This window comes from Danio rerio, chromosome 20 (assembly GCF_052040795.2).
Source record: "Danio rerio strain M-AB ecotype USA chromosome 20, GRCz13ab, whole genome shotgun sequence".
NCBI lineage: Eukaryota > Metazoa > Chordata > Actinopteri > Cypriniformes > Danionidae > Danio > Danio rerio.
In genome coordinates this window covers 5814551-5838885 of record NC_141040.1, presented here as the reverse complement: position 1 = coordinate 5838885, position 24335 = coordinate 5814551, and the positions used below count along the sequence as shown (strand labels likewise).

Here is a 24335-nt window from a genome sequence, read left to right as displayed (position 1 = left end):
GGATGATTGGAAGGCCATAATGGGTAAGGGCCAATGCAGGGATTTTGGCCAGGACATCAGTGTTACAACCATACTCTTTACAAGAAGTGCCATGGGATTTTTGAATGACCACAGAAAGTCAGGACCTCAATTTAACGTCTCATTCAAAAGACATAATGCTGTATTTTTGACTTATAAGCTCATGTATAATATGCTCAATCATTGTTTAGATATCTTTATATATTTTTTACTACTAAATTAAGTATTGAATTATTTACAAAGTAGTAAAGTCGAGCCCCAACGAGTAACCAACTGGTCCTACTGCACCCGACCCAGTCTGAGCTGGAATTGAACCGGCGATTCTTTGCATGGGAGTCAGTTGCTCTAACAAGTAGGCTAAAGACCATGACGCTTAGCATCTGTTGCTAGAGCACCTTTTGAGGTCAGGGGAGTAAGGTTTACCTGCATAGCACTTTAATAGCTGGCCTTTATAACACTCGACCCCCTAAACCTTACTTCTATCCCGGACGAGCCCCCACATGTAACCCACCAATAATACTGCATCCAACCCAGTCTGAGCTGGGATCAAACCAGCGATTCTTTGCATGAGAGTCGGTTGCTCTAACAAGTAGGCTAAAAACTATGGCCTTTAGCATCTGTTGATAGATCACCTTTTGAAGTCAGGGGAGTGAGGTTTACCTGCATAGCACTTATCTAGCTGGCCTCCGTAACACCTGACCCCCTAAACCTCACTTCTATCCCGGATGAGCCCCCACATGTAACCCACCAATCCTACTGCACCCAACCCAGTCTGAGCTGGGATCAAACCAGGCATTCGTTGCATGGGAGTCGGTTGCTCTAACAAGTAGGCTAAAAACCATGGCCTTTAGCATCTGTTGCTAGAGCACCTTTTGAGATCAGGGGAGTGAGGTTTATCGCATAGCACTTCAGTAGCTGGCCTTCGTTGCACTCGACCCCCTAATCCTTCCTCCCATCCCGGACGAGCCCCCAAATGTAACCCACCGATCCTATTGCACCCAGCCCAGTCTGAACTGGGGATTCGTTGCATGAGAGTTGGTTTTTCTAACAAGAAGGCTAAAGACCATGGCCTCTAACGTCTAGTTCATTGGACTTACTAACATTTTTTTAAGGTAACTGATTGCCAACAATTTATCAGGGCTGAGTTTAAACAAGTTTATTAAGTTGCATAAATGTAAATTCAGCGCACATAAATTATTTACCAACACACACCCTAAAAAATAGCAAAACCAATGTATAAACTATTGTTCAGTGTAGATTATGTTGTCTATTTTCAACCCTACTTTTTGTTTTAGCATTGGCTGTGCTCACTGATCAGCCGACAAGCAAACAACAGGTAAACAGTCAGATTAAGCAAGAACAATGGCATCACTCACCTCTCTCACAGGTTCGATCCCAGTACCCTGTCCCGGTGCAGTCGCAGATGAAGCGGTTCCAGCCTTCTTTGCAGATGCCATTGTTTTTGCAGGAGTTGCTGTCGCACTGTTTGGCTGTTACTTTGCTGCAGGATGACTTAATTCCCCCTACATTCTGGGCCTCAGCAATCTGCCGAATATCTTTACTGCGCCCATCTATGAAGAGATCACGAATGCAGCCTACATAGCCATAGTTCAGCATAGCGGTCCACAGTTCGGTGGGAAGGATCAGGTCAGCGCGGTTATCTGGTAGACCTCCGAGATATAGGTTACCCTCCAGGTCTAGAATCTCATTCTCTCCACTGGCAGTGAACGGAGTCCGACGGCTATTCACAGAGATGATTCCTGGTCAAAAAAGAAACAGAAATAAACTCAAATCGAAAATAAATTACTAAATGAGCTAAGCTAAAAGAAGATAATGATGACAAATGGTACAGGTAAAAAACATTGTGGTCAGGCCAGTGGCCAGCCTGGTGAAAGATTGGTTATTTTTTGCCTAAAAACATTTTTTGTAGTTATTTACCTTATTTCCTGTTTAATTATGATGTTTAAATACTTCATTTTAGTGATGGTTTAAGCATTTTTTGTTTAAATAGCTTGTCGGATGGTCATCATAACCACACATTTTGATGTACCAAAAAACTTATTTTGGAATTTTGAATTAAGAAATATGAAATATATTTTAAAATACTAATTTATTAAATCATACATCATTAGTAAAAAAAAAAAATTTGAAATCTGTAAAAATTTACTTTAAAATTGTATGTATATATATATATATATATATATATATATATATATATATATATATATATATATATATATATATATATATATATATATATATATATATATATTTGCATATATGTGTGTGTATATATATATAAAAAATGTACTAACTTTTGTATTATTATTTTTCATATCATTCAGCCTCCTTTTTGGTGTCAAATTCACTGTTTTCACATAGTTTTATATTTTAAAATATTATTTATCTAGTATCTATGAATGTATATTAATTAAGCACTAGTGAAATAAGTTAAATATTTTATAGTTATTAATGTGAGAAAATATAGCTGTCGCACAGCATCAGTGTCATTTCCACCACAACACTGTATTGTCGCTTTATAAAGTTTGTGTGAAAGATTATTTAGATGGTTTCTGTGAAAATTAATAGTGACATCTGAGAGCATGTTCAAGATGGAGGGAATTATGTTGTTGTTTATCAGCAACACTTGAAGAAAAATCAAAGTAAATATTACTTGATAAGGAAATACATTTATTCTACATCATTTCTAAACATGTTGTACCTTTAAAGATGTTTTTAAAAACCAAACAAAATGAAGGTAAATAAGAGTGTTTTGTATACATGAAGGGCTAGTATCAATTCATTTCCTCAATAATTTATAGCATTTTGAAATAACAGGTGTATTCTGAGATGTGGTGGATATGACATTTGTTCAGTTCAAGTTGTTCAGACGAATTGTGTAAACTTGGCTATGTTATGTTAACAAGTTTTTTTTTTACTCAACTTCACAAGGCTAAAAGTCCCTGTAGTTAAATAATTGCCCATATATATATATATATATATATATATATATATATATATATATATATATATATATATATATATATATATATATATATATATATATATTGTTTGCATGTGTATATTTGAGGTAAACTGTTCTGACACAATGATTTACTAAAGGAAGCAGGCAGGCAAGAGTTTCAGAATAGAAACATCAATAGAGTCGAGTGTGGAGGCAGTGGCAGATTGAGGGGGCATTTTGAGTTCCTTCACTGGTCTATATTATGCAAGCATTCTTGGTCTTTCAACACCCACATTTATACACTGTCTCAGCCCTATATGTTGCTATGAAAAGCAAGTTTCTATTGACTTCCATGACAGATATTAATCAGACAAGAAGCCAAATCGCTATCTCCGAATAGATACACAGTACTGTCTAAAAGGAAAATTATAATACAGACCAAGATGCAGTATGTTTTTCAGTCTGTTGCAACCTAACTTTTACTTTGTCAACGATTTTCATAAACCAAAAGCTTTCTGTTCATTTGAATTAAATAAATTAATACCTTTGATAATTAACTATTAAATAATAAATAATTAATGCTATTGAATGAGATCTCTTATATTTCTTGCTCTGATAACTGGAATCTTTCACTGACAGGTTACATTTTAATTTAATTTTATTTTATTTTATTTTATTTTATTTTATTTTATTTTATTTTATTTTAATTAATTAAATTAAATTAAATTAAATTAAATTAAATTAAATTAAATTAAAACAAATTAAATTAAATTAAAATAAATTAATTTGATGTAATTTAATTAAATTGTGCACAAATATTATAGTTATAAATTATTGAAATTAACCAACAATAATGCCAAAGGGGGAATAATAGTCTTCACAAAAATGTTCAACGGGTTTTGTTAGTCATGGCTCAGCCTCAAGTACATTTTTAATATAAAGTAAAATTACAAACTAGTGATTAAAAGTAAAAAATTTAAACCAATATTTTATTAAGCAATTGCATTTATTACCAAAACACATCTGAAAGATTCAAGTTTGTTGCTGAAAGAAACTCCTAGAGAAAGAGAAACTCCTAGATAAAATAAGTGTCTACTCACCAGATCTTCCATCCCTCTGGATGTCCACATGGTGCCAGACTCCATCATTGACCTTATTCTGCGTGGCTTTAACTTTAATTGTCCCTGATCCCATGTCCAACAAAAGATAAAGATGTCCATCTAGAAGTTCCACGGCAAAGAAGTCTACTTTGTTGCTCCTCTGGCTACGAGAATCTTTTTTGTCCTGTGGTTTACCTTGCGTGAAGAGGATAAGTCCGTTGGGCTCTGAGGTCCGAAAATCAAAGGAAATGGAGCCCACACGCTTGGTGTTCCACTTCGGCAGGCCAAGGAAGGATTCCGCCGTCTCAAAAGAGATGGGGTCGAGGGTGGGAACATTCTCACATTTAAACACAATATCTCCTTGTAGCTTCATTTTGGGGTCTGCGATCCGGGCCAAACGAGAGAGTTCCAATCGTATGTCATTGTTCTTGTAAACCACCTACAATTGAAGAAACATACATCAAATACTGTTTTTCTAATAAATTATATGGTAATTTGATTTAATGACAGGTATTTTAAATCAATACAAAATGTTGTTCCAGACACTATATTAATGTCTAATCAAGTAGTATATATTTTGCAGACAAGTACAGATTTAAGCATTTCTAACATACACTCAAGTCAACAAGCCACTTGCTCGACTTGCAAAATACAAATATGTCTTATGTGAAAAGAATGGGACAAGTTTAGTTCTGTTAAATGATTCATTCTAATTGTTGTAAACTAAATGAAGGAATGAGAATGATTCAAGCTCTTCATATATGTACGACTCTTCATATTTAAGCTCTTCATATATGTACGACTCTCTCTGGTGAGTTACTGTGCGCCTCCATCAATAGATGATGGTATTCACTTATAAGCTGTTTCGAATATCCATCAATAAGACCACATAAGTCGAAGTTACTGCGCATGCTTAGCTTAGACTGAACTTTTGCAATTTTCCAGTTGTGATGTTCATATACATACATACACACAGTTGGAGTCAGAATTATTAGACACCCTTTGATTTTTCTCTTTTTTTCCTAAATGATGTTCATGAGAGCAAGGAAATTTTCACATTATGTCTGATAATATTTTTTTCTTCTGGAGAAAGTCTTATTTGTATTTCGGCTAGAATAAAAGCAGTTTTAAAATTTTTAAGAACCATTTTAAGGTCAAAATTATTAGCCCCTTTAAGCTATATATTTTTTTCGATGATCTACACAGAACCAACCATCATTGTACAATAACTTGCCTGATTACCCTAACCTGTCTAGTTAACTTAATTAACCTAGTTAAGACTTTAAATGTCACTTTAAGCTGTATAGAAGTGTCTTGAAATTATCTAGTAAAATATTGTTTACTGTCATCATGGCAAATATAAAATAAATCAGTTATTAGAAATGAGTTATTAAAACTATTATGTTTAGAAATGTGCTGAAAAACTCTTAAACAGAAATTGGGGAAAAAATAAACAGGGGGGCTAATACTTCAGGGGGGCTAATAATTCTGACTTCAACTGTATATATATATATATATATATATATATATATATATATATATATATATATATATATATATATATATATATATATATATATATATATATATAGACAACTTATGCTTCACAAGAACAGCTTGAACAGTACTGATGTAGTGATAGAATGAAGAAGATGGACATTTGTAGCTGGACAGGAGCTCTCAATAGTTATGACACTGTTCCTTAAAATGGGCTGCTAAAACAAGTAAGCTCGGAGTGGAACAATCATTGATGGTCAGTACATCCTTTTTTGGAATTGGTATTTCATTAAATACCATGTTTTCTTCTGTGTTACTATTTTATAGCTTTAAAAATGTATTTATATGCTATTGTTATAATTGTATGTTTATTTGTGTTAATGTGTAAATGTTAATTTTTTTGTCTCACGCCATAGTTTAACTTACTTGACAAAAATATACTAAGAGACATATTGTGAGGATGTAAGGAAATAAAGCTATATTGGTAATTTAGTGAAATCACAGTGAGCTGGCTGCAAGTTTAGAACCTCAACGCTGCTAACTAAGACAAATCTAATTAAAGCAACAAAATAAAATTTAAAAACCATTAATGGACAAGACCAAAACCTGTTGATGTAACGAGGATGATTTTTGTTACGTTATTAAATTCAATGAGATAAACACAACATGAATATTATAATTCAAATATCTGCAAAGAAGTTACACAGACCTATTAAAACCATGTTGAAGTTAATGTTTATATTGTGTTCATACAACATTCAAAGCAGTTTAAGTTCAAACTTACTCTGTTTAGATGCACAATGGGTGCTACGAATAAATACATATATATATATATATATATATATATATTTTTTTTTTTTTTTCTTTCCGAGTTTTACAACTATAGTACACTGATTGTTGATGTGAGACATGAGTGGTCATGTATAATACTGCATTTTTAAATGTGAAAGATATATAGCTATCCACTGCCTCATTTCTGTTCTCCATCATGGACCTGGCTCTTCATCCCTCCCTCCCCCTGTTCTGCCTCCTCTCCACCTCCCTCCTGGATTCTTTGCTTTTTTGGAGCATCTGGAAGCTGCTCCTTAGGGATGAGGCTATGTCACATTGCCCAACTGGAGTACCCTTGAGCTCCACCAGTCGGCACTCTAGCCCTGACTCCACTCTAGCCCTAGCCACTTTGCAGCGGACTCAATTTCCAATAATCCCTGGACTCATTAGAACTCATCACGTTCACACCTTTTTCATGAACGGAGGACTAATACCACACACACAGTGATTGTTTACAGGGCATTTTCACACATGGGCTTTCTTAAATAAAAATAAAATAAAATAAAAACTCGGTTTACATGAAAACTGTCAACGGCATGCCAAACCAACAGGTGGTGATATAAATCTTAAGCATAAAGCCATGCTGGCTAATCGGAAGCCTGACAAAAAAAGACAGTCGTGCAATCTGACAAAGGGGAAAACAGCACACACTCCCAGGTGAAGACAAAATCCCCAGTTTCACCACCACCTTAGTGCTGTTTTGACCCAAACTAATTTGACCCATCAATCTAGAGTTAGGGGCGATTCACACAGAATGCGTTATTCCTTTCCAATGTGCAACGTTAGCAATCATTTTTAAACCTAAACACATGCTTGACGGATGTCTGTTGCTATTTACATTTTTATTGTTTGTGCTTTTAACAAAAGGGTTCTAGTTCAGCATGTTATCACTCAACTGAATGGCCATTATCAGTGGTTATCAGCTCATAGATATGGCCAGTAAGGATCTTCTGCACCTACTGTTTGTTTAAAGGAGAGCAGATTTTTTTCAACACATTTCTAAACATAATAGTTTTAATAACTCATTTCTAATAACTGATTTATTTTATCTTTTCCTACTTTATCTACTTTATCTTAGGCAAGTTAGTAGACTATCGAAAAAATATATAGCTGAAAGGTGCTAACAATATTGACCTAAAAATGTTTTTTTAAAAATTAAAAACTGCTTTTATTCCAGTCAAAAGAAAACCAATAAGACTTTCTCCAGAAGAAAAAATATTATCAGACATACTGTGAAAATGTCCTTGCTCTGTTAAACATCATTTGGGAAATATTTGAAAAAGGAAAAAAAAATCAAAGGGGGGCTATTAATTCTGAGGGCCCATTTACACTAGCGCGTTTTAGTTTGAAAATGGCATTTTAGATCAAAAACGATCCGCATCCACACTAGCATTTCACCTAGAGTTTCCGAACATATCTCCGTCCACACTACGCCACCAAAAACGTATAACACGTAACCATTCGCGCACTCCAGGCATATGCCGCTGCTGTAGTAAAAAAGGCAGAGTTTATCTGCACAGTGGCGCCTAAAACAGACAATAGTGCAAACAAAGCTCCCATTTCTGTGTCCATGTTGTTGTTTACAGTGAAGGCTGGTCTGCTGTCTTCTGGTAGCGTTAAAGCCATGTGTTATAGTCATGTGATAGGGGCTTGACGAATAAGGGAAGGATTCGCAATGACACAAAAGCCTCAATCAGCTAGCGAATCTCGGCAGCCCCGCCTCCGTTTTCCCTCATCCACACTGAGGCGGAGCAGCAGCGTTTTAGAATGAAAACAGCCTTTCCAGCGTTTCCAAAACGCTTCGTTTTTGGCGCTCGAAAACTCCGGCGTAGTGTTGACGGATGTCATAACAGTAGAACATATGCGTTTTTAAACTAAGTGTAAACGGGGCCTGATTTCAACTATATATGGATAAAAACAGCCTTTTGAGCCTACTAGTAGGTGCAGAAGGCCCCTACTGGCCCATATCTATCAGCTGATAACAACTGATAACACCCATTCAATCAACTGAAAACATTTGAAGCGGGTGTCTGGTTGAACCAAGTTGGCTTGGTTATTGTGTTAAGAAATGTTTCAAATTTCGAATGACTTATAGATTACATTTTGTCTACAATAAGGTGTTTATGAATTGTTCTGTACTATATATACAGTATATGGTACATATGGTATGGCATATGTCCCGGTCCTATTGGACTTAAGAAAAAAAGGCCTTGAAAAATTGAAATACTCTAAAAACTCTAAACTCACTTGCTGGTTGGAATGCTAAAGAGAACCTATTCAAATAATGTGCATTTTTTCCAATGCAAAGACTATATACTACATACTATATATACAGTTAGCATTATAGCCCAATACAACATAATGCAAAATGTAAATTGAAATTCACTCTAGCGGAAAATTAATCCCTACTTCTTCTTCCTTAAAGAAAGAGCTCTTGCTGCTGTATATGGGCCAATGTGTGCACAGCAAACAGCAGTTCTGTTAGAGAACACAGCAAACAGATTTTGAAGCTCCAGGATTACAGATAATCCTGGAAGATTTGACAGTAAATCAACATAGGTGCCCTGTGTACTAACTGCAGTGGCTAAGAGACAAGAGTGATGAACTCTGGGAAAAGATCTATATTTTAGCAAGCCTGACATGATCGCGTTTCTTTTCTTTAACTCTTATCTAGCACCAGCTTATACCCAATGCTCCCAAGTCATCTGTGTTGGAGAGGTTTTCCCATCAAAACAACTCCATTGATTTTCTCTACAAAGAAATAGTTTATTTTGCGTTAACAGAAAGTCGGAACCTTTTCAATACAAACACATTAGAAGCTCTGAGATTAGCACAAGCTAAAGGTCATAGCCCAAGCTCATCAATATGTCCCACCCCACTTTATCAACAAAGAACTGCACTCTTATATTAGCATTCTTATATTAGGGTTACTTTATCATTATGGCCACTGTGTGTGTGTGTGTGTGTGTGTGTGTGTGTGTGTGTGTGTGTGTGTGTGTGTGTGTGTGTGTGTGTGTGTGTGTGTGTGTGTGTACTAAATATAAATCATCTATAAAGGCCAGACTAACATCCCGACACTCCAATACCATTAAGTCATTCAATTCCTTTACGGCTTAGTCCCTTTATTAATCAGGGGTTGCCACAGTGGAATGAACCACCAACTTATCCAGCATGTTTTAAGCAGCGGAAGCCCTTCTAGCTGCAAACCATCACTGGGGAACATCCATGCACACTCATTCACACACATCCAATACTGACTATTTAGCTTACCCACTTCACCTATACCACATGTCTTTGGACTTGTGGGGGTAACCGGAGCACCCAGAGGAAACCCACACCAACACGGGGAGAACATGCAAACTCCACCCAAATACCAAAAAAAGTTTGTCTTAGAACTTTTTAATTTTTATTTTGTACTTATATACCCTACACAAGAAATAATAATAAAACAAAAATTACAACATTAATAATCCGGGGTCGCCACAGTGGAATGAACCGCCAACTTATCGAGCACATGTTTTATGCAGCATATGTTTTACGTCGCCCACAAAAGAAGATGTATTATTTTAAAATGTTACAAGCTCTGGTAGCTATTGTCATGCATATGACAATATGGGGGGGGGGGGGGGTATTCAGAAGAACACATGCATCTTCACATTTGAGCAATGAATGTTATAAAAAAAAAAAAACGAAGATACTTCAAAATATCCTCGTTATTTTTTCTAACATCCATTGCTCAAATGTGAAGATGCGCGTGTTCTTCTAAATATTTTTCAGAAAAGACAGTCTTCCCATGACAGTGAAGTTACAGAGAGGCGGGATCACACCCCACAACCACAAGCAAATGTGCCAGAGCTCAGAGGAACTGACAGTGAGATTGTAAGTTTAATCGAATATCTTCCTTCATTCATTTTCTATTCGGCTTAGTCCCTTTGAAAATAAATTAATACAACAGACAGCCAAAATGACAACCCTTCAATTTTTCCTTTACATGCTCTCCAAATGCTGTAAACAACAACCTTCCTCTACATTTCTGATTGAAAGTATGACTGAATTCCTGAAGTCTCGCCAACATACGTTCATATGATCCAGTAGAAATCATCAGCTCAATCCAATCCTTAAAAGATGGAGTATCTAAGCTCTTCCAATTTTGCAGCACCAGTCTCACAGCCATAATACATCCTGTAATGACTAGCCCCTCTGCTTTATGGCCCATTTCCACTGAGTAGTACTGTACGGTACAGTTCGGTAAGCTTTTATGGCCGTTTCTACTCTCAAAGTGTACTAAAGCGCAAACTGTACCGTACCATTTTTTGGGTAACCCTTGCAAAGGGTGCCTAGCATGACAAAAGGGTACCAAAAGGCGGAGCAGGACACGCAGCTGAACGCTATTAGTTCACAGAGATATGTTGCTCATGGACAAGGAGGAGAATGAAAACAAAAAGGAACTGCCATTTTTAAAAACACAGCCGAGAAATTACACCGTTATAATATATACATTTAATAATGAGCCATGGTCGACCCAAGCTTAAACAAAACTTGTTGTCGTCTTTATGAAGAGCTACAGAGTAGAGATCTGCGCGGGACTAAATTTTGAATCCCGCTCCCGCCCGCACCTGTCAGGTTTTAGCCCGAACCCGACCGCTCCCGCTTATATTAAGAATTTGTTGTCCCGCTGCCCGCCCCGCCCCGTTTTCTACCCGCCGCGCCCAATCCCGCTTAAGAGCGGGGGAGAACAAAACCGAAAATCACCCAGCAATACAGTCCAGACAGCCAAGCTGTCTGTATAAACCCACACACACACAGCACCAAGCACACACACACACACACAAAGCTCTGTCTCTCTCATACGCACGCGCGCGCACTAACACACACACATAACCACCAAGCAGACACACAGGCAAAGCTCTCTCTCTCTCTCATTCGCGTTTGCGCACTAACATACACACACACACAAGCACCAAGTACACACACAGGCAAAGCTCTCTCTCTCTCTCATTCGCATAGCAATATCCGCAAAATTTCTAGACAGCCTGCTCCCGTCCCAAATTAAACCAGTTACCGACCGCTCCCGCGTTTTATTCTGAAATTTATTCCCGTGTCGCAGAAATTTGGTCTGGTCCCGCGGCCCGTGCAGACCTCTACTACAAAGCCAAGAAGAATGAAGTCTGCGGTGACCTGTTGTTGTACGAGCGTGTCTGAAAGTGCGAGCGGTTGGGGCCGGTAAACCCCAAAAGGAGTGGCGTCGTACCGGCCCGTAGCATTTGCTTTAAAAATAAATTGCAGCCATAAGTGCCTCCGGCTACACAATTGGCAGTCTCCAGAAATGTCTACGGGACTACATTTTCGGAATGAGCCTGTGTTGCAAAATATGTAGTTTGCACCGACTTTAACATATTTAGAAACCCTAATAAAACACTTTGTTCAGCTCCTGCCTTACATCCCACGGATCGTGCACTACTATGCAACTGTATGTATTTCCAGAAATCCCCTTTATTAATCATTTGAACTTGTCCTTCTACACCGAAAACCCTAATGTTGTCTTTACTTAAACAATTAAGTAAAGTTGACTGAACATAACTTGAAATTTAGCATTTTGGTGGTATCACTTAAAAATATGAATTAATTTAACTTATGTACCATGAAAATGCAAAAACTTAAGATTTCAAGTGTAGTGAGCTCAAAATCATAATTAATCCTTTGGAAAAATAGGTCATTTTCACAAATGTAATCTTGACTGTTAAGCTACTTCAAACTTTTTGTATTGTGAAGTCCTAGTTGGCATCCTTATTATAATGTTCCTTATTCAGTTTGCCAAACTTAGCACTAAGTTTGGTGAACTGAGCAATTCAAGTATAATCTACTTAAGTACTAAGTTTGGTGAACTGAACAATTTAAGTATAATCTACAAAACCGGCAAGTTAAATAAACTCATACATGCAAGTTTTGGGAGACTCCATTTCTCAATTAAATTGAGGCAACGAGTTTACTCAATTAATTTAGCTCAGTCAACTTATTAGGGTTTTCAGTGTACTCCTGAAATGAATACAGTCCAATTGTTTTCGCACCTTTTTTTACACCAATCCTTCCAATACACTGTTTTCTTTCCTATCTTAACAGCAGGGTTATTCCATATTGAAGAATAGCCTTGTTTATAATGGGACAAATTAAATCAATCCTATGTACTTTTTTCCAGACCTTCTGTGAGTGCCCCAATATAGGGTTAACTTCCCCATCCACAGAAAAATGTAAAGATTTCTCAGATAAGCCAAATACCAATTTTAATTCAGAGTAGTCACACTGAAAATAATTAGTTTTTTTTCTACACTACCTGGTAAAAAAAAAAAAAAAAAAAAAAACTCAAAGCAAATAGCCAGAAAACATTCCTCAGCGGTTCTGTTACTTTCCTCCAATCAACTCTTCTTTCACGGGAATGTAGTTATGCCATGGGTTATGATTCCAATAGCCATTACCTCTAGTTGATCGATAGCGGTATAATGGAAAATAATGTGCAGAGAGATGCTGTGGAAACAGTAGTCCGCAGACTCGGATGCATTATCTAAAGCTACACCCTCACCTTATCACCTTATCTGGGGGCCATCCTCTGTCCCCGGAGTGTCATTTATAATCAAAGCCAGCCTTTAACGACTCTGTAGACTCTGTGTGATTCTTGCCTTCTGTGAATAGGGAGGTGCTGGGAATCGATCGGGCTCCAGGATTATAGAGCAGACACTAATCTATCTGGGCTCAGTGTCTTAGCATGTTATCGGGCATCTGGCTGCTGCTGAAGGTCCAACTTTAATGAGAAGCACACAAGTAGAAGAAGCATGTAGATGCAAACAGTACCAGTGCTATCTATCTATCTATCTATCTATCTATCTATCTATCTATCTATCTATCTATCTATCTATCTATCTATCTATCTATCTATCTATCTATCTATCTATCTATCTATCTATCTATCTATCTATCTATCTATCTGTTTGTCTGTCTGTCTGTCTGTCTGTCTGTCTGTCTGTCTGTCTGTCTCTCTCTCTCTCTCTCTCTCTCTCTCTCTCTATCTATCTATCTATCTATCTATCTATCTATCTATCTATCTATCTATCTATCTATCTATCTATCTATCTATCTATCTATCTATCTATCTATCTATCTATCTATCTATCTATCTATCTATCTATCTAAAATATATTGTGCTTTTAAACAAAAGCTAATTACGCACCCAAATTGTTGGTGGCTCTGTTCTGTTAAGCGAGTTCAACACTACACTTCGGGATCTGTAGTACTGGTTCGGCTGGTGCAGTCAATACCATATTTCAGTTTTATTTTTAGTCTGCCACAAGAACAAACTAAAGAAAGCTAGTCAAGTTCTTTTTAGAACAAAATTACCATCCATTTAGACATTTGTTATAAATAAACGTTCATTAAGAGTAGTTAAGATAGGCCAAATCATGCCAAATTAACACACAACTAAAGCACACTCTCGCCTGTGCAATCCCAGTTCCCCAGAGAGTGTGTGTGATCAGTTCTCCTTGCACTTGAATTGTCAAATGCATTAAAAAGTTGGGTAAAACTTTATAATCACTACTCACTATGAATCATTTTCTAAGCATTAGCATCTAGTGAATTCATTATCTGTTAAGTATTAACTCTACATTAATAAACGTCAGTTTATAACTGCAGCTACAAATGCTCTATTCTTGACTTATAAACATATTTAAAATATGCTTAATAATTGTATTTTCATACTCATACTCTGTTAATGATTTATTTTTCATTCCTAAATTAAGTATTGCATTATTTACAAACCATTTGTGTTTAAGAGTAGTTGAGGGTTTTTAGGATAATTTAGAATTAGTTAGTAAATAATTAATGAACTATTCAAATCAACGTTTATATGTCTTATTATTCAGGCATATACTGTACTAATAGTTAACTAATATGTTAACAAATGCTTTATTAACTCAACTTTTGTCTGCATTCTCTGGTTATTTGCTTTGAGGATTTATTTATTTTATTTATTTATTTATTTTGCCAGGTAGTGTAGAAAAAAAAACTAATTATTTTCAGTGTGACTACTCTGAATTAAAATTGGTATTTGGCTTATTTGAGAAATCTTTTACATTTTACTGTGTATGGGGAAGTTAACCCTATATTGGGACACTCACAGAAGGTCTGGAAAAAAGTACATAGGACCCGACCAGATTTCTTCTGGCGCGAGAATAAATTTCCCAATTAAGCGCGGGAGCTGGTGTACTGGTGTATTTTTTTGGATGGGAGCAGGCAGTCTAACAATATCGCTTCCAACTCCCGAGCGAGCGAGCATGCTTATGTATGTGTGTGAACGAGACAACGTGATGCTGTGTTTAGCTTAGACTAAAACCTGGCGGGTGCAGGTTGGGAGTGGGATTTAAAATTTAGTCCCGCGCAGATCTCTAGTTTGCATACATACCCTGCAGGCACAGGATTTCAAAATGATGTCAAATTAACATTGTATTCCAACATACCCAAACATTATTTGGAAATGAAAATCTGGTTGACGTCAAAACCCAAAGTTAGGCTGACGTCAATGTCTAACTAATTATACCTAAAATCAACCAAATATTAATGTCTACTCATGTTACGTTGCCTTGACGCTATGTGGACTTTATCACTATGACATCTATCAGACGTTGGTTTTTGGTCACTTTTTCTAACACAACCTAAAATCAATCAAATATCAACAACATTTGACGTCATTATTGGACGTCAAAATAACTTCGTCCTTTGACGTAGGGTAGACATTGATTTTTGATCACCTGACGACCTAAATCTAACCTGATATTAACGTCTTATGATGTTGTGTGCCTCCTGGGTTTACATTAGAGGTCTGCATTCCCGCAGGCCCCGGGACCCGACCTGATTTCTTCCGGCGCGAGAATAAATTTCCCAATAAAGCGTGGGATCGGTCGGTAACTGGTGTATTTTTGAATAGGAGCGGGTGGTCTAACAATATCGCTCACGACTCCCGAGCGAGCGAGCACGCGTATGCATGTGTATGAACGAGACAGCGTGATGCTGCGTTTAGATTGTTTGTTGCTGTCTGTGTGTGTGTGTGAGTATGTGTGTGAATGAGAGAGAGCGTGATGTTGCTGTCTGTGTGTGTGTCATTTGCTTGGCTTGCTTGGTGCTGTGTGTGTGTGTGTGTTTATAAAGACAGTGTGTTATAAGCTGTCTGGACTCTGTATAGCTGGGTGGTTTTTGGTTTTGTTTTTCCCCCTCGCCCATTAGCAGTACGGGTAGAAAATGGAGCGGGTCTGGCAGCGAGACAATGAATGCTGAACATAAATAAAAGCGGTCGGGTTCAGACTAAAACATGGCAGGTGCAGGTTGGGAGTGGGATTCAATATTTAGTCCCGCGCAGATCTCTAGTTCACATACAGTACATACCCTGCAGGCACAGGATTTCAAAATGATGTCAAATTGACGTTGTACTCCAACGTACCCGAACATTATTGGGACGTTGGATTTTGTTTGGAAATGAAAATCTGGTTGACGTCAAAACCCAAAGTCAGGCCGTCGTCAATGTCTAACCTAAAATAAACCTGAAATCAACCAAAAATTAATGTCTACTCATGTTATGCCTTGACGTTATGTGGACTTTACCACTATGACATCTATCAGACGTTGGTTTTTGGTCACTTTTTCCTAACACAACCTAAAATCAATCAAATATCAAGTCAATTGACATCATTATTGGACGTCAAAATAACTTCGTCCTTTGACGTAGGGTAGACATTGAATTTTGATCACCTGACGACCTAAATCTAACCTGATATTAACGTCTTATGATGTTGTGTGCCTCCTGGGTTTACATTAGAGGTTTGCATTCCCGCAGGCCCCGGGACCCGACCTGATTTCTTCCGGTGCGAGAATAAATTTCCCAATAAAGCACAGGATCGGTCGGTAACTGGTTTATTTTTGGATGGGAGCGGGCGGTCTAATAATATCGCTCACGACTCCCGAGCGAGCGAGCACGCGTATGCATGTGTGTGAACGAGACAGCGTGATGCTGCGTTTAGCTTGTTTGTTGCAGTCTGTGTGTGTGTGTGTAGGTGTGTGAATGAGAGAGAGCGTGATGTTGCAGTCTGTGTGTGTGTGTGTAGGTGTGTGAATGAGAGAGAGCGTGATGTTGCTGTCTATGTGTGCATCATTTGCTTGGCTTGCTTGGTGCTGTGTGTGTTTATAAAGACAGCGTGTTATAGGCTGTCTGGACTCTGTATAGTTGGGTGGTTTTTGGTTTTGTTCTCCCCCCTGCCAATTAGCGGGACTGGGCGCGGCGGGTAGAAAACGGAGTGGGTCAGGCAGCGGTACAACGAATGCTGAACATAAGCAGGAGCGGTCGGGTTCGGACTAAAACCTGGCGGGTGCGGGTTGGGAGTGCGATTCAAAATTTAGCCCCGTGCAGATCTCTAGTTTACATACAAAGCACACAGTATAAGCTGCAAAGTGTGGGATGAGTTATGCTTGCAGTATTTCTCAGTTGCTTTGGTGCGTTTCATGAATCATCATAATTAAATGCAAAACGCAGAGACGTGTGTGCATTTCTTAAAACAATCCATAGAAGCATCACCTCAAAACTGTAACTCACTCCAAATCGTGAGTTCATCTCTCAAAAGTAAGTATTTATGTCAACGAGCATATCAGTGCCATCAAAACGAACCCCCCTTGCATCCTTATGCGTGTGTGCTGCTTAAACAATCCACCGATGAAACAGCTGAGTGTGTATTCAGTCCCTGTGCAAGGGAGGCAGAAATGACGAAGAGCGGGATGTGTGACAAGGGCTGGATTCATAACAACACTACAGGGGGGATGTTCCTGCAGTATGGCCCTGGAAATGTTGTGCCACATTCGACACTGTCAAAGAGTTCATCATCCATCATTGTTGTCATAAAACAGCGCTTGTGAATGAGGGACGATCTCAGAGGATGGTTTGCTATATTCGCCCTGTCTTTACCCAAAATAGAGTGCCTGCCCTTTTTACTACTCCTTAGGTAATTCTAACTCAGCAAGTCTTTTATCACTGTTGGCACAGGTTGTTTCAGAATGTGGCAGGGACAGGCACACGAGTATCCACAGCTATGCAGCTGATATTAATAGCCGGATTGGGAATAGAACAAGACAGCAGAGGAGAAACCAGTGGCAGATTAAGCAGCAGAGACAAGGTGACCTTTCATTATGATGGTTATTAGAGACCACCCGTGTTTGTCGGGTGTTTGTTGAGCTGTGAGTGTGTGTTTGTGTGTATCCGTGCATGCGTGCGTGGATTTCTGTGTGCCGGCGAGTTAATGGAATCTGCTTCTGCAGGTGGTAAACCCCATGAAAGCAGCTGTGGATGTCACTTTATCAGAAGGAGCATGATTACTGCAGGAAACAGCTATTCGGCCCTTATGACAACAGTAGGTTCTACTGTCTCTGTTCTATAATTACATCTAACGATGGAGCCAACAGCAAGAGCCAGTAAATAAACACAGCCATTGGTGACTGCAGCAACAAAATAGACCCCACAGTACACACAGGCTGTCTATATACTGCACAGTAGCAAACAACGGTATAAAAAGCAGACTGAGAAGCTGAGAAATCAGCTGCAGAACCAAAAATCAACAAGCTGACTGACAAATTGAACACCAATAGGACACTATGAACATTTAGGGCATAGTTAAACTATATTGCCTTGAACCGGGCCAAAGCATGCTTGTCCCCCTTCCTGTCTCCCCCGATGGCCCGCACTCACATTACAATCTGGCCTGGGCACGCTTACGTCATCGATGCTGCGCTGTTCAGTAAGCGTTCTCGCTCAGCACAGAGGAGATTTCTCTAGTTATATCGCTTTAGTCCTTAGGGATGCGGTGACACGCAGTCAGATATTTCGCCAACCAGATATGCCACTTTTGGCGCTCATAAACAGTAGGGATGTAACGGTATTGTAAATACCGTCATACCACAATATTAATTTTTTTCGATATTACCGAAGTCGCATGACTCAGTAAAACTATAGGTCTTCTGAGAAAATTTGCTCAGGCGAATGAAGCGAACGGGAGGTAGCGAAAACTACAATTCCCATCAGCCCATGCTTGACCATCATCCCTTGCGGTCTGTTGTCGCTACAGATCCAGTAATGCGGAAATGGAGTGTGCTGCTAGAAGCGGGGATGAAAAAGAGCTGGAAAACTCTAAAGCGGGTGTTGTCGCCGCGCGCGTAGTGAATAGCGGTGTTGTCGCGCGAGTTCTTATTAGCTGTGTTGTCGCGCGCGTACTGAATAGCGGTGTTGTCGCGCGAGTTCTTATTAGCTGTGTTGTCGCGCGCGTACTGAATAGCGGTGTTGTCGCGCGAGTTCTTATCAGCTTTGTTGTCGCGCGAGTTCTTATCAGCTGTGTTGTCGCGCGCGTACTGAATAGCGGTGTTGTCAGCACACTGTTCAGATTGATGCAGACATGAGACCTCTATCTTACTCATGGTTTGTCCTCTCAAGTGGGGGAAAGACAATGCACAACGTTACCCACTGCTGTCAACCTGGGCCAAGTCATATCTCTCTTGTCCCAGAAACCTCAGTCCCAAATGAGAGGTTTTTTTTTTCTGTTGCAGGGGACATTGTAAATGCCCAGAGATACCAGCTTTTACCAGATTATATTTATATGATAATTTTCCTTAAAACCCATCTCTATCTAAGTGAGTGAGTGATTAAATGTTGAATGTGATGAGTTTTCAACAATACTAAATTGAAACTTAATTTTTTTTACATGGTTTAATATTTTTTTGTTATTAAAATTGAAGTTCCTGTTTCAAAGCTTACAGATAGATGGCTAATTTGTATGTCATTGACACTTTTGGCACTTTTTTGGAGTATTTTCAAAAGTTTTGTTTTTTCCTGTAAATGATTCAATAAATACCGTACCGTGACATTCATACCGAGGTATTACCGTACCGTGAAATTCTGATACCGTTACATCCCTAATAAACAGTCATAAAGCCCTTGTGCTGCAGAAATTAGGAGGTTTGCTGAAGGTATGCAGCTGTCATGCAGTGAGGGGTTTGCGTCTTTAATAAACTACAGCAGTTTGCGTTCATTGAACAGTAAGTATGATTAATAAATCCATTTGAAACAGACCCTTACAAGTCATGTTTCGGGCTTTGGTGCATTTTGCACTCACACACAAGCCTACCGCGCCAAAGCCCAAGTGAACCGTGCCTGAGCCCGATTCAGCGCACTCACACTTCTCAAACAATCCAGGAAACGGGCCTGGGCACGCTACGGATACCATAGTATGAGTAGGCCCTTAAGTTCATCTTCAGACTCTATTACTATTACAGTAACAATGTTTTAAGACTGTCAGTAGACAAAATCATCACGGTATTGTTACTGACCATGTGTATCCCTTTATGGCCACAGTGTATCCATTTTCTGATGGCCACTTCCAGCAGGATAGCGCATCATGTCATAAAGCGCGAATCATCTCAGATTGGATTCTCGAACTTGACAGTGAGTTCACTGTACTCAAATAGTTTCCACAGTCACCAGGGGCCTCATGTACAAAGACTTGCGTTTGAATTCATACTAAAACAATGCGTACGAACAAAGCTGTAAATGTGTGTGCGCACTAAAACTTCAGATGTATGAAACACTAGGCACGCGAAATCCCACACATATTCAAAAAAATTTTCAGTTCTTTTTTTAAGTAGCTGTTGTTAGTTTTATTTAGTTTTAGTATTTCCGCTTATTGTTAATTTACTCTGTATACTACTGCTTTAGTTTTCTTTACAAAAATACTCAAGTTTTAGTCTTAAGGCCCGTGCACACAGAGACGTTTTTTGCTCACGTTTTCCGTTGACGTTTAACGCCTCGTGACTAAATCAAGGGCATCAATGTGATCGTGCACACCAACGCGCAAAACTCCAGGTGCAAAAACGTCATTTAAAAAAAAAACGTTTCATGCTCATTATTTGTTTTAACGCGCCGCCTCTAAACCTTCTCCACCAATTAAATCGGCACTTATATTCATGTGCACGGAGCTGCTGAAGTTACAGTAAACAGCACTTGGAGGCGCTCAAGCGCAAAACTGTCAATGCGAGCGCACATTGAAGAAGATGCCCAGAGGCGATATGAACAATAATCCTTTCTTCATTGCTAGAGCTGGAGCTGCTGCTTGAACCATCCATGCTTGTTCGAGTCACCAGTAACTTTAACAACAAGCGTGTGAACTTCCTCTCCTCCTCTTCCTCTGTGTTATAAGCAGCTGTCAGAAGAAGTTGTGTAGCGCCATCTATTCAATTTAATTCAACTCAATTCAGCTTTATTTGTATAGCGCTTTTACAATGTAGATTGTGTCAAAGCAGCTTCACATAAATGGTCATAGTAACTGGAACAGTGTAGTTCAGTTTTTAGTGTTTAAGTTCAGTTCAGTTCAGTTTAGCTCAGTTCAGTGTGATTTAATCATTACTGTGAGATAACACTGAAGAGCAAATTCATCGATGCGTAGCTCTACAGATCCTGAACCATGCGAGCCAGTGGCGACAGCGGAGAGGGAAAAAAACCTTCACCTTTTAGGAGAGTGAAGAAAAAAAACCTTGAGAGAACCAGACTCGGTTGGGCACGACCATTTTATTTCTCCGCTGGCCAAAAGTCTTGTGCAGAGCTTCAGTCACCGCGGTGGAGGCTGGAAGCTGGCCTCAGAAAAGACATCTAACGTCAAGGAGTGATTTTGCATACTCTTCTGCTTGACGCCAGTGAAAATCGCATGGGTTTGAATGCAGAAAAACGTCTCGTAAAACGCTCACGATAAACGAAAACGAAAAGCGTCCCGGTGTGTAGGATTTTCGATTTTGCTCTGTAAAAGAATTCTAAACTTTACAGGACTTACCTCTTTCAAGCAGCCCATGAAATTATTGCTGACGGGAGATCCAGGAAGGTCCGCAGTGCTTGGGCTTCCTCCGACATAGAAGAAATCATCAGAGCCCAGCATAGTGTAATCCTCCTGAGTGTATCCTGTGGTGGTGAGTATACCATCCACCGATATAGTAACCTGTTAAATGATGACAATATGGAGAAAACAACAAATCAGTAACTCTTTCTAAGAAGTGCTTTTAACCTGAGCGATAACCTCTCTCGTGTTTTTGTATTGTCTGTTTTGGTTTATCTTGTTTGGATTTTCCCCCAATACGGGTCAGTTACTGTTACCTCTCTGGACCATTGGTCTGGATACGTTTTATTGATGATAGTTTAGTACAGTATAGGTTCACAGGACAGGTAAAGAAAATATTGCTGGCGAATATTTTCTTCATCTTTGATGGGTTAAGAAAATGAATTCTTATCTGGTTTGGATTATAGCAAATTAGGGTTAGTAAATGTTAAAACCAAGGACAAATCACTTGTACTTGTTTTAGTTCTGGGGGGGTACGGTAACTTTGTATCACAAATTCACACACACACACATAAACACAACTTCAGACTCATACCATAACTTCAACGTGCATGCATTAAAGGAAGTCAACTAGGAACATTAAATGTTTAATCTTTGTTCATGAGACTGGATTGATGATTGATTGGTCAGGTGAAAAGTGGGAGGAGCAAAGCCAATCAGCAAGCACCCATGCAGATCTTAAAAAAAAAAATAATGGAAGGCCAAAAAAACAAGACACACAGCACAAAAAACAACATGCAGAAAGCACACTCAGGGGATTTTCAGTGGAAGTGCAGTGAAAGATTGGATGTAGTATTAGTCGTGGTAATGCATGAGGGTGAATGAAATGGTGGAGATGAGGAGATGCCATCAGTGGCATGGATGTATCAACTGCCAGAGTTCCCAGATTTTTTTGTTTACTGATATGTTTTTTTCCCTTCTTCTTCTTCTTCTTTTTTGGGAGGCTCTGCAAGGTTGAAAATAGCCTTGTGGATATTCATGGAAATCCTCTGTCAGTTATTGCAGACAGTCCTCGCAAAAAATGTGGATGCTTGGTGTGAGGAGAAAAACACTTTACTAGTTCCGGTGAACGTCCCGGTGATGATGGGAATCTCTACGAAACGTTAACGTGAGGACGTAAAAGCCTGCTTGATAAAAAAAAAAAAATAAATAAAATAAACAATAAAAACTGTAAAAAAAAAAAAAAAAGATGGTAGGGAAGTCCGAGAGGGGGATAAAAGAGGGGAGGATGTGAAAAGTCCTGGTAATACAAACCCGTTTCCTCATTTTTTGGAAAGAGTGTCTAGAATGAAACTCAAGAAGAAAAAAAAAACAAGGGAGAGGGACACACGGCAAACCAAAAAAGGACAATAAGAATGATATCTACCAGACAATGTAGTTTGTTTACCATAGCGTGTCCAATGCCTGAGTGCTTTCAAGAAGAAGGGGGGAAGAAAGGAAATCAAAACAATAGTGAACAGAACGGTTGTTAATGGATGAAATTAAAAGAGAAAGAAAATAACGATGAAGATATAGAGTGTTAGTACATTAGTTGGTTAGAAGTACGTTAGTAATAAAAATGACCCATGAATGGATTAGTGTTGGTCTCGAAATTAAAAAAAAAAACTGTTTCTTCCCAAGATTTGAGAAACAGGAAAGGAAAGAGAGAAAAGAGCAGGACATGATATTCCACTGGGGGCAGGAGTTTTTGACTTTTAGATTTCAGTACACTCTAAAAAATGCTGAGTTATTTATTGACCCCAATGGTTGAGTTAAACATATTTGGTGCCTTGTTGGGTTATTTTTAACCTTTATTAGGTTACTTATTAATAACTCAACCAGTTAGGTTAAATATCTGATGCATTTGTTGGGTTATTTTTAACCTTTATTAGGTTATTTAATAATAACTCAGCTAGTTAGGTTAAATATTTGATACCTTGTTGGGTTATTTTTAACCTTTTTTAGGATTTTTATCAATTACTCAACCAGTTAAGGTAACTATTTGGTGCCTTGTTGGGTTATTTTTAACCTTTAGTAGGTTATTTATTAATAACTCAACCAGTTAGGTTAAATATCTGATGTATTTGTTGGGTTATTTTTAACCTTTATTAGGTTATTTAATAATAACTCAGCTAGTTGGGTTAAATATTTGATACCTTGTTGGGTTATTTTTAACCTTTTTTAGGATTTTTATCAATTACTCAACCAGTTAAGGTAAATATTTGGTGCCTTGTTGGGTTATTTTTAACCTTTAGTAGGTTATTTATTAATAACTCAACCAGTTAGGTTAAATATTTGATGCATTTGTTGGGTTATTTTTAACCTTTATTAGGTTATTTATTTAATAACTCCAGCAGTTGGGTTAAAAATTTGAATTTCAACAATTTTCAATCAACTGATTTAACTGACACAAAACAGCTGTATTATTATGCGTGCGTAATGTTGTTTTAGCGTTTTAAAGTTGATTTAATCCATAACGCAATAATTTTGTTGTTATTTTTTAACAAATTACCTCTCCGTGTTATGGTTTTTATATCCGTTTTACCATCCAAGACCATCTTTTAGAAGCTTTTGGATGTGGTTAAAATGTATTGTACATTGAGGACATCGAGTGAAGCTTGCTGCAGCTGCTGGACAGCCTCTACAGCACACAGAGCTCCATATTCTGCATATAATTTTCTGCTTGCAGAGTTTATAACTGTCTGCAATTTGTTATTCATTGTTTGTGATTCTTGATTTATTTTAACAAAAGTGTCTGGAACTAAAATGAAATGGAAATAAAGCATTTTCAATATTCTGTATGTTATTTATTTACCCATCCATAATTATAAAATTAGTAGTAGTACTGGTAATAGTAGCAATAGTGATACTAGAATGGAAAAAAAATATATATATCAAAATAACCAAACACATTGGGTTAAATTTTATAACCCAATTCATTGGGTTAAAATAACCTATAGCTGGGAAGGTGCTATAATAACCTATAGT

The 24335-nt window shown here is 38.1% G+C and overlaps 1 protein-coding gene across 64 annotated transcripts in view; it reads right to left on the bottom strand.

Moving 5' to 3' along the window:
* The window catches only part of nrxn3b (neurexin 3b), a 409500-nt gene that overhangs the window by 263278 nt on the left and 121887 nt on the right, over nucleotides 1-24335 (bottom strand). For 29 of the 64 annotated variants that reach the window (XR_015517979.1, XR_015517981.1, XR_015517982.1 and 26 more), the window contains 3 exon segments: nucleotides 21309-21470; nucleotides 4084-4522; nucleotides 1395-1778 (listed from right to left, as the gene is read on the bottom strand). Coding sequence is in view for 55 of the 64 variants with exons in the window: in XM_087297811.1 (XP_087153937.1) it covers nucleotides 1395-1778; nucleotides 4084-4522; nucleotides 21309-21470 (985 nt within the window). In the remaining 9 variants the exon portion in view is untranslated. 64 annotated transcript variants of the gene reach the window in all.